General features: G+C 36.7%; 1 protein-coding gene across 4 annotated transcripts in view; it reads left to right on the forward strand.

Annotated features, from left to right (window-relative positions):
• Positions 1 to 5382: 5382 nt before the first annotated feature.
• LOC149591774 (cytochrome P450 3A9-like) overlaps positions 5383 to 14770 on the forward strand; it is a 55316-nt gene continuing 45928 nt past the window's right edge. Inside the window, exons 1-2 of one of the 4 annotated variants that reach the window (XM_089861730.1) lie at positions 5383 to 5566; positions 5634 to 5730. In XM_089861730.1, the coding sequence (XP_089717856.1) occupies positions 5469 to 5566; positions 5634 to 5730 (195 nt within the window). In that variant the 5' untranslated portion in view covers positions 5383 to 5468. Of the gene's footprint in view, positions 5567 to 5633; positions 5731 to 10736; positions 11707 to 11749; positions 12113 to 14770 lie in introns of those variants that run through there. The other 3 variants (XM_089861732.1, XM_089861733.1, XM_089861731.1) reach the window with 3 other exon arrangements.

Consider the following 14770-nt stretch of genomic DNA (forward strand, 5'->3'; position numbering starts at 1 on the left):
TCATTTAACAATGTTACGCCTTTTCCAAAATATTGTTTAGCTTCATTGACTTCTCAACAGTTATGGGCAAATTCTTGATGGCTTCTGCATCATTTTTGGGTTACCTAGGTTCTCTGATTTGCTCATTATCACGGAAACGAACAATCCATAAATATTCCCTAAGTTTATTTGAAAAATATTTTTCCTTGAATCGCTTTATAAGTATTGCGATTTGCTTTGCGAACGTTTTGAACTTATTTAAGTTTTGACAATTTAAAGATATTTCATAATTAATTTCAATGTATATGTATAGTTATAAGATTCACGTTTTGCATAGACATATTTGTTGTCGTATCATAGAAACTTCAAAACCTTTGTAAGAATGCCGTCTCCGAAGGGGCAAAATATTCATTTTATGGAATAAGATCGTAAACCTCTCCCAGACGTTGTTTTATGATTGTTTATGATACCTACTCATGATGATGTTCTCAAACTACAATCAGGTCGTTCATAGCTGTATTATTATGATTGTAACTAAATAATCATTGTATCAAAAACAATAGTAACGACGGCTAAACCTCTAATTGCTAATACTCAGTCATAACGCTGTAGAGCAAATATCCATAAAGGTACAAGGTTATAAGGGTTTATCATCATATCAAAAAAATACCGACATGTTTCACTTCTGCGTCACAACTGCGGTGACGGGACACCCGAAATTGGGATTCTACGGGAGGCAAGAAATATGGTGGGAGATATTGAGTTAAAAATCTTTCAATGACATTTCGCTGTCCAGAGTTACCTTTTCAAGTTTTAATTGGGGGTGTATTGGGGGCTATGAAACATTACTATTTTGAATGGCGAGCGTTTAAAAAATAAGTTGTATACTCGGAGGTCAAGTTTGCAGCGAGCTAAATTGTTCGGTAGATTTTATTTCACGCAGATTCAACGTAAATATATTTTACTTTCCTACTTAAATTTAGAAAACGGTGGCACAGTAATGTGGTTCTATTATCATATTTGTAACACCACGTGAAATAACCCATCAATATGCATAATTCCTCCCTATTATATATATATGTGTAGATCGCTAGGTGTACGATTCAGCTTATAGAATAAACAATACATTTTAGTAGTAGAAATAAATTTCAATATGTCCTGACAAATGTTTGAGATTATGTCATCATAACCTTCACAGATTTATTTAAGGTAGTCGCAATTGGAGGATTGCGGGGCAAACTCATTTTACCTACCAGCGCATAATATGGCGCCACATCCAACAGCCACAAACTGGTGATTATTCCCTCATACGTTTATAAAACAGGCTGTGGGTTAAAACATGATGTTGTCACTCTAGCCTGCGAAAGAATCATTAATAGACGGAAGTTGCTAAACATGTGGGAGAGTGAAGAATAGGAGACAATAGTAGCGCCCCAATCGTCAATCAGCGGAAACGTATCGATTCCCATTCTTTTAACAAAGTATAAGACTGATGTCATTCATGGCCTATTGACGCTACTGTACCTTTGGATACTAAACACATATCACGTACGATATCACAACATAATCTGTAAATGTTAACTAATACATATTTCATTATTGCTGATAAGAGAGCTTTTTATTGCGATACTCTTGAATTTAATTAAACCAGCTGGAAACTAATAGGTGATTATAAAAAGTATTTGGTCTTGCCGGACTTGTTGAAGAATAAGAAATCGTCATCATGTTATGGCGCTACTTTCGGATTTTCAAGGATGCGTGCCACGATTTTTAACGTGACGTGAGATTCTTGATTTATTGTTAAGCCATGAATAAAGACTGCGCGTGAGGAAATTTGTTTTCAAGCTATCAAACAAATTTCCTCAGGCGCATTCTTTATCCATGACCTTACGATTCTGAGCGAGAGCGTCATTTCTCCAGACTAGAAACGTCACTCGTGACGATTTGTTATAATTTTCAATTAGCTCCCCCTACTTTATATATTTATTTATTCTATGAGAGCGGTAGCTCTCTTAGATAAGACTTCATACTGCTCTTAATGTATAAGGAGATTTTTTTGTTGGGATGTAACTTTTTTCGTATTATGTTTACTGTTTTGAAAAACATCCACGGATCTACAATCCAGGGACTTAATATGTGGTTAAAATTTCAAAGAGATCCATTAATTAGTTGACTTTATAAAAAATAAAGTTGCTAAGGGTGGTTTTCATTTCAATAAAATGATTCAGTCATTTTGGCAAAAAAAAGGGAAATTTTCCCAAAGGAATAACATGGGAAATGTTTGCTGTGATGGCCAAAGTTTCTCGATCATTTTTTCAAGACTATTTGTTCGATAGGTGTGAAAACTATTTTATATGAAAGGATGAACATTAAACTGGTGCCTTTTGAAGTTTCATTAAAATCAATTAATTTAAGTTAATTACATACTCTAAATTGCGTTGTTTACCCTGAAACTGTGAAACATAAGACTTTTTAGTGGTATGGGTTAGGTAGTCGTTTCACCGCGATTATAGCGCCTTTGAGGACAATAATACTAGATTAGCGATCAAAGGTAATTAAACAAGGTGAGCCAGCAATGGTAGTTGAACTAGGTTAGCGATCAAGGGTAACTGAACTAGGTTAGCGATCAAGGGTAATTGAACTAGGTTAGCGATCAAGGGTAATTGAACTAGGTTAGCGATCAAGGGTAGTTGAAGTAGGTTAGCGATCAAGGGTAATTGAACTAGGTTAGCGATCAAGGGTAATTGAACTAGGTTAGCGAACAAGGGTTAATTGAACTAGGTTAGCGATCAAGGGTAATTGAACTAGGTTAGCGATCAAGGGTGATTGAACTAGGTTAGCGATCAAGGGTGATTGAACTAGGTTAGCGATCAAGGGTGATTGAACTAGGTTAGCGATCAAGGTTAATTGAACTAGGTTAGCGATCAAGGGTAATTGAACTAGGTTAGTCATCAAAGGTAATTGAACTAGGTTACTCATCAAGGGTAATTGAACTAGGTTAGTCATCAAGGGTAATTGAACTAGGTTAGTCATCAAGGGTAATTGAACTAGGTTAGTCATCAAGGGTAATTGAACTAGGTTAGTCATCAAGGGTAAGTTTTCACTGTGAAAACGAAGGCTATTTGAGTTGGACTGGGCGTTGATTGTCATGTCAACCAGTCAGGATTGAATCATTAAATAATGGACACGCAAAACCCTTAGACTTAAAAGGAGCGCCTGCTTTTCTCTCCTAAGGTTTAAAACGCTAGTTTCTAAACAACTTTAATTAATATTAAGACTGAAGTCCCAGATATTAATAAAAACTGTCTTTGCAGACAAAGACTAGAAAAAGTAAGAGATAAGTTAATTAATTGCCTGAAGTACAGATATTTAAATTTTGACTTTTGAAGACATGATTATAAAACATTTAATATCTGAAAAAAAATTCTTATTTTTGTTTTTTACACCAAAATACCTTTAGTAAAAATATTTCATTATGAAATATCTGCATCGTTTTTAAAACATTACGCGTGTGCATTTTACTTTCTATTATTTGGCTCTACAAGGAGAATAAAATGTACTAAAAATCGTTGATAGCTGATAAAATAAATTTATTATTGAGACCTAACAAAACGTACTCGTTAATTTTAAGTTTTCGAAGTACCAAACATGAACGTGTTGTATAGCTCTCAGAAGATCACGATCAAAGTACCGATCTTTTCGACTTTAATAACTAAATCACAGTCAAACAGTCTATGTTATTTTCCACTTCGCAATATTTTCAATATTAAAATATCAAAAATTAAATTCATCAAGTTCAATTTTTCAGATATCCGAGTATTTGAACTTCTTAAATGCAGTTGTTAATAATAGAAAGAACCAGTGGTATAAAGCTAGTATCCATAATCCCTTACAATATTCTTGGAAATGCCATTTTTTCTAAAACTAAAATACTTGTTTAAATAATGTTGTAAAATATTTTCGGCAAATTAAATTTTGGTGAAAAAAATTACGATAAGATTTTTGTCAAATATTAAATGTTTTATAATCATGTCTTCAAAAGTTAAAATTTTAATATCATTTACTTCAGGCAATTTATTTATAAACTTATCTCTTACTTTTTCCAGACTTTGTCTGCAAAGACAGTTTTTATTAATTATCTTACGATATGTTGGTAATCGTTTGATACGTAAAGAGAATCAGTCGTATTCATATTTTTTACACAGGTTCTAATAATTCGAAAAAACAAATATACTTTTGTAAAAAGAATTGAATGGGGAAATAAATACGGTTGACCCCTACAAACGGTTTTTCCCTCTTTGGTTTTGAACATTTCATTAGGTCTAAAGCCAAAAGCTTCACTTTGACGAGTTAAAAAGAAAGTTTCTGTTAAATGATTTGATCTAATATGTTTGTTCGCATCAAATAGCCTTGGTTCTAGTAGACAGCTTCGCTTGCAGTGAACTGATTTAAGTTTGGGAGATAGCAATTATTTCGGCATCAGTGATGCGATTTGAGCTAAACACACCCGATACGAAAATTGATTTGCATAAAAGTATAACTCTACCCTTATTTGTACAACAAATTGCGCAGCCGATGAAACTTCGTAGGCTTTTCATTCATTTAAGGCCAAAACATAATGTCACGGGAGTCAATTTGTATATTGAGAAAAATGTAAAAGCGAGGTTCCTGAATTTGCCCACAACTGCTAGCACTTTCGTCGTTTTACCCTGGATATAATGACTTAAGCTAAAGAAATTGGTAGGGCAATTAGCTTGCTTAAACGTCATTTTAACTTTTTAACATTCAACTAATTTAGTTACGAAGTTCATATTAAAGCTAATTAAACTTTTTACCAATTAAAGACAATTAAACTACATTACCTTTTAAAGACAATTAAACTACATTACCTTTTAAAGATAATTAAACTAGATTACCAATTTAACAAAATTAAACTGCATTTTCAATTAAAGATAATTAAACTAGATAACCAATTAAAAATAATTAAACTGGATTACAAATTAAAGATAATTAAAGTAGATTATAAATTAAAGAAAATTAAATTAGATTACCAATTAAAGATAATTAAACTAGATTATAAATTAAAGAAAATTAAATTAGATTATCAATTAAAGATAAATAAACTAGATTAGAAGTGCTTGGCATTTTCTATCCATTATCCATAAATTGGAATCTTAGATTTGACAGCCCCACCAATCTTGTACTTCACTCTCCTCGAAAACTGAACTTCCAATAAGATTCAGTGGTTGCTAAAATTCCAGTTAAAAAAAAAACCATGCAGTTTTTGGCCAAATGTTTTCTAAGATAAAAATATTGTTTAAAAACCACACCAACATCATCTTCTTTATCTGCTCGTTACTAGTTGCATCGTGATGAGACTCAAAGTCCGAGGGCGTGCTGAACTTCATTATCAATAAAAAGATAAAAACATATGTAGCGGTTTCTGTTATACCATTGTTTTTGTTCGGCTAATAGTCTGACAGTGAAACATGTACACGTTCCTCAACTTTGAAATGGAAGATTTTATGTTCAATCAAGCTACGGCCTACTTTGTGTTAATTCTTAGTCTACTCCTAATGTTTTATTGGTATGAATAATAATTTTAATTATATTCTTATGTTTGGTGATTAAATTATCCTTTTCTCCTTGTATAGGTATTTAACTAGAAACTTCAATTTTTGGGCAGAGCGGAATATCCCTGGTGAAAAACCAGTACCAATATTTGGAACTTCATCTAAATCATGGAAAACCGTATGTAAAATTGTATTCATATGTAATTGTGAAATCTTCGCTAGATGTCGGTATAGTTCCGAGGTTTGGTTTTAACAAAATACTATGTTTTTTGCTAATTCGTATTACGATGAGGCTATTAGATTCAATTGGTCTGTAGTAGGCGGGGGAGTAGTATTATAGTAGTCGTCTTTGTGTTTGAATTTTCGGGTTCGCTTATGATAAACATAAAAGGTGTTAATTACACATTGAAATGCATAGTTATAGGTTATTTAATAGAACCAAAGCCATTAACCCATCTTTGGCAAGCTATATGCCGATTCTTCCACCCATTAATGTATCTTAAAAGCCAAGAATATCACCAACCTGTTTTACTTGGCTTCTAACAGCAACACCACTATCTACTGGTCTTCCATTTCTCCACACAATCACCGATCGACAAAATTGGCTTCTACTCCATGATTATCGTTAGGGTTAAGGTTCATGCAATTGCGCTGTTCTTGGCCTCTTATGTGATTCGAAACCATTAGCAAAATAATATATAGCTATGGTAATACCGATTTGTGTAAGGCGAAACAAGAGCCGTACTCAGCATCGAATAAAAGTAAAGACAGGTTGGGGTGAATGAATGAATGTTTTATTGACCCAAATAATCCCTTTTGAATCAGGGAGGAACCCGCAAGGGGTTCACAGGTCCAAAAAAATACATATAAGATTTGTAAAAAGCAAACATACCGACAATAACAAGATCAATATCAATATCAATATCAATATCGAAACCAAATTGGCTAAGGACAAAGAATCACGTCACAATAATAAAATTAATGGTATATACATAAACATACAAATTTATACAGCCGCAAAATATGAAACAAACAAAAAAGAACCCAAAAACCCAAATAACCCAAATGCTGGTGAGAGGCAGAACGGATCACGAAGAGCTCTGGAGGCGTAAGGACGCCCATCGACTTAAAACCAATTTGGTGATCTCAATGACGCCATGCGCAAAATCACTCCCAAGAGCCAGCCTATCCTCAAGGGTTGGATTCCCAAAATTCTGGTACAAAGCCCTCGTGGGAGTAAGTACCGGACACACCATAAGGATGTGTTCCACGTCCTCTCGCGCTGCCCCACAAAGTGCACAACCAGGGTCTGCGTTCCCAAAAACACGCGATAAGCGGGCGCCAGTCGGAAGAGCACCAGATCTGGGCAAAAAGAGATAACTACTCGAGATGGAGTTCGAATAAAATTGCTCAAGAGCCGGCCGCTCCTTCAAAGCGTAACGAGTCAGGCTCGGGTGCCGACTAAGCTCCATTCGCCACCGTTCCTGCGAAGATTCGACCACCACCCGATCTATAACCCTGTACCAATCCCGCAGGGAGTCAACGTCGCGCCTTGACACACCGGCACCATAACGCTCGTGTAGGCGTTCCACGCGCTGTAACCACGAAGTCTTACGGGGTGGCGTAGCGGTTAGCCCTTTCGCCTCGCAGCAAGAGGATCCCGGGTGCGCTCCCGGACTGTGGCACCGGGTGAAAACCTGGGAAAAAATCCTTCCGCGTAGAGTTTGCAAGTTCTCTCCCCGCTTGTTAAAGGGAGGGTGAAGTAGAAAATCAAGTGATTTTTTATCAATTGTTCTACTAATTTCAAGACCAGTCCGCATAGTGAAACATTCAGGAAATACTTCCGAATGATTTTAAAATTCAAATTAAGCTCAGATTTTAAAGAAGGACCTCCGACCAATCGCGTAACGCCCTGCCTTTTTATTAACAATTTTCTCGTGGCACGTTCCGTGTCGAATGAAATTTATCACGAGATTTGATAAAATTTGCTCGCGACGTGACAATCGTGGTGCGAGACACGGAGCGTGCCACGAGAATTTTGTTAACATAAAGGCAAGGTGTTACGCGATTGGTCGGAGGACCTTCTTTAAAATTATCCTTAAAATCTGAACCTAATTTGAATTTTAAAATCTTTCGGAAGTATTTCCTCAATGTTTCACTTCGCAGACTGGTCTTAAAATTGGTAGAAGAATCGATAAAATATCACTTGATTTTCCACTTCACCCTCCTTTAAAGGAGTTTTCCTCCGCAGTTTCTCCTTTCCATCAAAAACTTGCAGAGAATAACGGCATTAGTTAGTATAGGGCTTAGTAGGTTAGCTAGGTAGGTGGCATAGGGGCTAGCCACCACCCCTCTAATCATTGTAAAGAGACCCAACCCGTACAAAAATTTACGGCTGCATTTTTGCTGTTAATTAGATTTTTTAGAATCTGCAATATATTGCAAATAAACTGGAATATTCTGGAAAAATACTGGAATAAACCTGAAAAATGTTCAATTTCAGACAAAATTAAGGTGATTCCAGAGAGCAATGCAGAACATTTTAGACGTTTTGCAGAAAAAATATCTTCCGTTGGAAAACTCAGTACAACAGTATACAAAATTTAGCAACTCTAGAGTCATAAAATAGTTACCTTACAGCTACAAAACAGAGGGGAAATAGTAACTCCCGTAAGAAATCAGGATGTTTGTAGGCTCATTACAAGTACTGTACCTTCCAAATATATTGTATGCATATTACAGTCAGAAATTGCTAAGTTTGTAGGATAATTGCAGGCGTGTTTCGGATACTTTTTACGATAATTGCAGACGCGTTTCAGATACTTATCAGGATCATCACAGGCGCGTTTCAGATACTTTTCAGGATCATCACAGACGCGTTTCAGATACTTTTCAGGATCATTACAGGCGCGTTTCAGATACTTTGTAGGAAAATTGCAGGAGCGTTTCATATAATTTTCAGGACCATTACAGGCGCGTTTCATATACTTTTCAGGATCATTGCCGGCGCGTTTCATATACTTTGTAGGAAAATTGCAGGCGCGTTTTAGATACTATTTTTTGGATCATTGCAGGCGCGTTTCAGATACTTTGTAGGCTGATTGCAGCCGCGTTTCAGATGATTTGCAGGATCATTGCAGCCGCGTTTCAGATAATTTTTAGGATAGTTGCAGGCGCATGTCAGATAATTTTTAGGATAGTTTCAGGCGCATGTCAGATACTTTGCAGGATAAATGCAGGCGCTTTTCATATACTTCGTAGGAAAATTGCAGGCGCGTTTCAGATACTTTTAAGGACCATTACAGGCGCGTTTCAGATACGTTTAAGGACCATTACAGGCGCGTTTCAGATACTTTTAAGGACCATTACAGGCGCGTTTCAGATACGATAATTACAGGTGCTTTTCAGATACTTTTTAGGATAATGGCAGGTGCTTTTCAGATAATTTTTAGGATAATTGTAGGCGCGTTTCAGATACTTTTTAGAATAATTACAGGCTCTTTTCATATACTTTGTAGGATAATTGCAGGCGCTTTTCATATACTTTGTAGGATAATTACAGGCGCGTTACAGATACTTTGTAGGATAATTGCAGGTGCTTGTCAGATACTTTTCAGGATAATTGCAGGCGCATTTCAGATACTTTGCAGGGTCATTGCAGCCGCGTTTCAGATACTTTGTAGGATAATTGCAGCCGCGTTTCAAATACTTTGCAGGATCATTGCAGCCGTGTTTCAGATAATTTTTAGGATAGTTGCAGGCGCATGTCAGATAATTTTTAGGATAGTTGCAGGCGCATGTCAGATACTTTGCAGGAAAAATGCAGGCGCTTTTCATATACTTTGTAGGAAAATAGCAGGCGCGTTTCAGATACTTTTCAGGATCATTACTGGCGCGTTTCAGATACTTTTACGGACCATTACAGGCGCGTTTCAGATACTTTAATTTGTACGATAATTGCAGGTGCTTTTCAGATGCTTTTTAGGATAATTGCAGGCGCGTTTCAGATACTTTTTAGGATAATTGCAGGCTCTTTTCATATACTTTGTAGGATAATTGCAGTTGCTTTTCATATACTTTGTAGGATAATTACAGGCGCGTTTCAGATACTTTGTAGGATAATTGCAGGCGCATTTCAGACACTTTTCAGGATAATTTCAGGAGCGTTTCATATACTTTGTAGGAAAATTGCAGGCGCGTTTCAGATACTTTTTAAGGATAATGGCAGGTGCTTTTCAGATAATTTTTAGGTTCATTGCAGACGCACTTCAGATACTTCGTAGGATAATTACAGGCGCGTTTCAGATACTTTGTAGGATAATTGCAGGTACTTTTCAGAAATTTTTAGGATAATTGCAGGAGCATTTCAGATACTTCGTAGGATAATTGCAGGCGCTTTTCATATACTTTGTAGGATAATTGCAGGCGCTTTTCATATATTTTGTAGGAATATTGCAGGCGCTTTTCATATACTTTTTTGGATCATTGCAGGCGCGTTTCAGATACTTTTTAGGATCATTGCAGGCGTATTTCGGATAATTTGTAGGATAATTGCAGCCGCGTTTCAGATACTTTTTAGATTAATTGAAGGCTCTTTTCATATACTTTGTAGGATAATTGCAGGTGCGTTTCAGATACTTTGTAGGAAAATTGCAGGCGCGTTTCAGATACTTTTTAAGGATAATGGCAGGTGCTTTTCAGATACTTTTTAGGTTCATTGCAGCCGCACTTCAGATACTTCGTAGGATAATTACAGGCGCGTTTCAGATACTTTGTAGGATAATTGCAGGTACTTTTCAGAAATTTTTAGGATAATTGCAGGAGCATTTCAGATACTTCGTAGGATAATTGCAGGCGCTTTTCATATACTTTGTAGGATAATTGCAGGCGCTTTTCATATATTTTGTAGGAATATTGCAGGCGCTTTTCATATACTTTTTTGGATCATTGCAGGCGCGTTTCAGATACTTTTTAGGATCATTGCAGGCGTATTTCGGATACTTTGTAGGATAATTGCAGGCGCGTTTCAGATACTTTTTAGATTAATTGAAGGCTCTTTTCATATACTTTGTAGGATAATTGCAGGTGCGTTTCAGATACTTTGTAGGATCATTGCAGCCGCGTTTCAGATACTTCGCAGGAGCATTTCAGATACTCTGTAGGATAATTGCAGGTGCGTTTCAGATACTTTGCAGGGTCATTGCAGGCGCGATATAGATACTTTGTGGAATAATTGCAGACGCGTTTCAGATACTTCGCAGGATCATTGCAGGTGCATTTCAGATACATCGCAGGATCATTGCAGGTGGATTTCAGATTCTTTGTAGGGTCATTGCAGGTGCGTTTCAGATACTTTGTAGGATAATTGCAGGTGCATTTCAGATTCTTTGCAGGATCATTGCAGGCGCGTTTCATATGCTTTGCAGAGTCATTGCGGGTTTTCCTATCAATTATTGTGAATCAGTAGCCTTATATACCCTAAATTTCCAAAAAAAATTAAAGAGGCTTACGCTTGAGTTCAAACGTCAACAATAGCTATGTTTAAAATGATTTTAGGAATAAAGTTTCTTAAAACGATTTAACTAGAATTAAGGTAAATTAATGACGATTAAATTAATAAATATCATTTATATTTATTTAAATATTTAAAAATAGCCTCTAAATTGCGTCTCGACTTGGAGAGGTTTATTTTGGATTCCCAACTTGTACTCATCTCTTACAAAAATATTAAGCTGTAATTCATCTGAATACACGCTTTTCTGACTTGCTAAAGTAATATCTGAGATGGTCCAACTGTTTAGGTACATGTACATTAAGTTCTCACCACATCTAGAAAAGAAGGTCTTTTCGTCTATCTAACATCCACAACATACACACTCACAGAACGTAATCGAAAAATTCTTTCAAACTTATAGCTAAAAACCGATTACAACTGAAGGGAAGGGTCCCGACAGGCTTGTTTTACGTCTATCCGCAACCAGGAAAACTGCTGTAAACTTATATGATAGCGCTAAAGTACTTTGGTTCGCAATTTCCTTCACATTTCGAGCGCCATGGTGATAGTAGATCTTGTCTTAATCGGTTTCTATCCACGCTTGTTTTTCGTGTACCCGGGGCCACAAACACACACATGCACACCCCCACAGAAAGCTAGGTCTGGTCTCAAAAACTGGAATAAAATCACTAAAATAAATTGAAATTAATTCTATTTACTTTTTTTGGATGAAAAATTGTTTTTCTACGACTTTTTACCTCAAATAGAAGTAACTCTTATTTTATTAGGTTTTGAATCTATAGAACTTGACTGACAACACCTTTGAAAGCTTGGAATCCTTATGTTGTTAGTATTGGATACACCTTAAACATAACTGCATAAGTTCGTAAGATGTGTTCCATAAGTTTGTCACTGGTTACTTCATGAAGTGGTGTAGGTGAAACGTCATATTCTCGTAAAGCGACGCCTGTTGAGCCATTGTCAAAGGCTTAATAAGGCTAAATAGGAAGTTGGACTGCAAAACCGAGTGTATTCAATTCTCGCGTCATTCTCGAACTAGCTCTCAGTAAGTCTCTAGCATTACGAAGTATAGGCAGTGTCATACTTATTGAAACATATCTGATAAACTTATGATAACTGTATATACAATACTGGCCCATTTATGACCAAAAAATGTTTCAATTTTCTATCTTTTATGGTGGTTAAAATATTTTTAGGATCGAGACGTGACAGTATTAGATCAAAAGATTTTATTAAGATGAATGAGTAAAGCTTTTTTAAGATGCCTTTTTAGGCCTAACCAATTCTTTATTCAAATTTTAGAAAAATAAAAGCAGTAATATTAATGCCTAACAGAAGCAGATAAAAATTTAGGGTGCGCTCGAAGTTGACTTCCCGTACAAAAATTTTAAGCTGTAATTCATCTGCATACGCGCTTTTTTTATCGCTACCACGCTGTAATAGGTATACATTAAGGCTACATTTCTGCAGCTCAAAAAACGGGAAAATTTCACAGCAATTCTAGAACTGCAAATTGACTGCCGTTTCTTCATTTTCTGTTTGTTAACTGTTAACTGTCTAGCCTGGCAGAAATATGCAGCGCAATTCTGCAAACGCTAAGCAAAAGTAGAAATACCAGCTGTTAGTTTAAAACTGTAATTTGACCGTTTTTATTTTGTCGCCATCTATGATGGGACAAAATATTACGGACATCCATTTATGAGACATAAAACGGAAAATTAGCTCCGCCTTCGTCGTCGCATTTTTTCGTCGTCAGCTCCGCCTTCGTCGTCGTCTCAGCTCCGCCTTCGTCGTCGTCTCGGCTTCGCTCTCCTTAAACTACTCCAGAGCAATGAGATAGAATATATATATATGAAACCTAGAGTCACAACGTGAGATCTCGAGATCGACGTTTCGCAATACACCTTTTATCGAGCATGAATCTTTATCAAATACGGGTGGCGCCACCCTAAGAACTTTTTTATTAACGTCTGCTGCTATAATCTGTGTAACAAGCTGTCAAGATAGTTTTTAAACGTGTTAAATAAAATAAGCATACGCGAGTATTTGAATTGTAACTCTATCTCTCTCATAGAGATCTATCTCATTGCTCCAGAGTCGCATTGTAGCCGTAACAGGCTGAGAAATAAGGATTTTTTTTTTTTTGCTGAGCGCGTGATCGAGTTGGCTTCGTTTGATTTTTGCACATAACGACTTCTAAAGCCTTCCGTTAACGGTAATCAAACTTAATTTTCAGTGATTTAAACTATTTTTCGTGTTATCGCCGTCTTTTGGTTTTACCTACTGGCAGCGTTTTGCCATAGGTCTTGGAAAAGCTCTTATTGTTTGTTCCTCGGGACTCATGACGGGGCTTTTCTATAACTGTGTTTGAGACCTTACTTAAAATACCTCCACTCTCATGTTTTCGCTGTTATTCTTTGAATTTCGGTAATTAAACGTGCGGACTCGACATTTTTTGTTGCTCACTGCATTCCGCTAACGGTGTTTAATTTTTTAATTCGGTTTCATCGTTATTTTTAATTCGGTTTCATCGTTATTTGGCTCATTTTCGCCGAAAGTGACGCTGTAACGCCGACGGGGATATTGCCTAGTCCTTGTCTCAGACCGTCCTAAAAAGTTTAAAATCCATTATGCCGTCTGCTAAACACTATGATCTCATTTAAATTGTGCGGAAACGTGTTTTAAACTAATATGGGTCATTCCAAGGACACGTGTCTTTTGTGTGACCTCTTTATGTTCGGCTCCCTGTCATTGTAGTCGTAACAGGCTGAGAAATAAGGATTTTTTGGGGTTTGTTGTATCTCGGCTTTTGTTGAGGCAGGGATAGATAGACTTTTTTAAGACGGAATGGGTAACAGGGTTATTCGGGTGCGCGTCCTAGTCCACGACCCCCTTACCCGTGACGGGGGGGTATGAAAGAAGAGGCGGGTCTTATTTTCATTATGGCGTTGTATGTATATCCGGGTCAAATAAACGTCGTCTGCCAAGTTGGAATGGATTGGGCTCCGATTGTAATTTTTGAAAGAACATTGTTTAAAAATGGAAGTAACACAAGACATAGGGCTTGAAATCAAAACACATTTTGAAATACGATTTATTTCTCTTTGATGAAGTTGTAGTGATGCTTTAAAAGCCTTCATAGATATTACAACACGAACAGGTTTTAACAAAACACTAAGCTCACAAAACTCCTGGCCATTCACTAAGCCTTGGTTAACTTCATCAAATTCGCTTACAAAATTATGAGGATAGTAGACATGATTGGCTTTAGAAAGAATTAGCGAACACTTTTCACCCTTTACAGATGTACTCCAAATCCAAAACACCGGCAATAAATTCCCTACCTCTTAATTGCTATTAAAAACAATTCCCGAATAATTTCCGTGCCCTTGCTTTTAGACAGCTTCATTTTGAACCCCTGTAAAGATGCTTTTCTGTACAACCATAGCCCACTCGATCACGCGCATCACGACGTAAGCTGCTCGCGCTATATAGCGCGAGCAGCGCAGCGTCCGGGAGCGCGGATCGAGTGGGCTCTGGTACAACGCAAGAGGGGTCGTAGTCATAGCGACAGATGTAAACAGGAATTACGTATTATTGGCCCTCCTTGTCAGCAACGTCACCAATACGTAGTTTTAGTGAGCCAATAAGAAAATTTAATTTTTTGGTTACGTGTTGAAGGAAGGGGCTATGTACTCGTCTA

This window comes from Phalangium opilio, unplaced genomic scaffold, assembly GCF_054372755.1.
Source record: "Phalangium opilio isolate 3A_F unplaced genomic scaffold, DU_Popi_V2 ptg000500l_1, whole genome shotgun sequence".
NCBI classification, from domain to species: Eukaryota; Metazoa; Arthropoda; class Arachnida; order Opiliones; family Phalangiidae; genus Phalangium; species Phalangium opilio.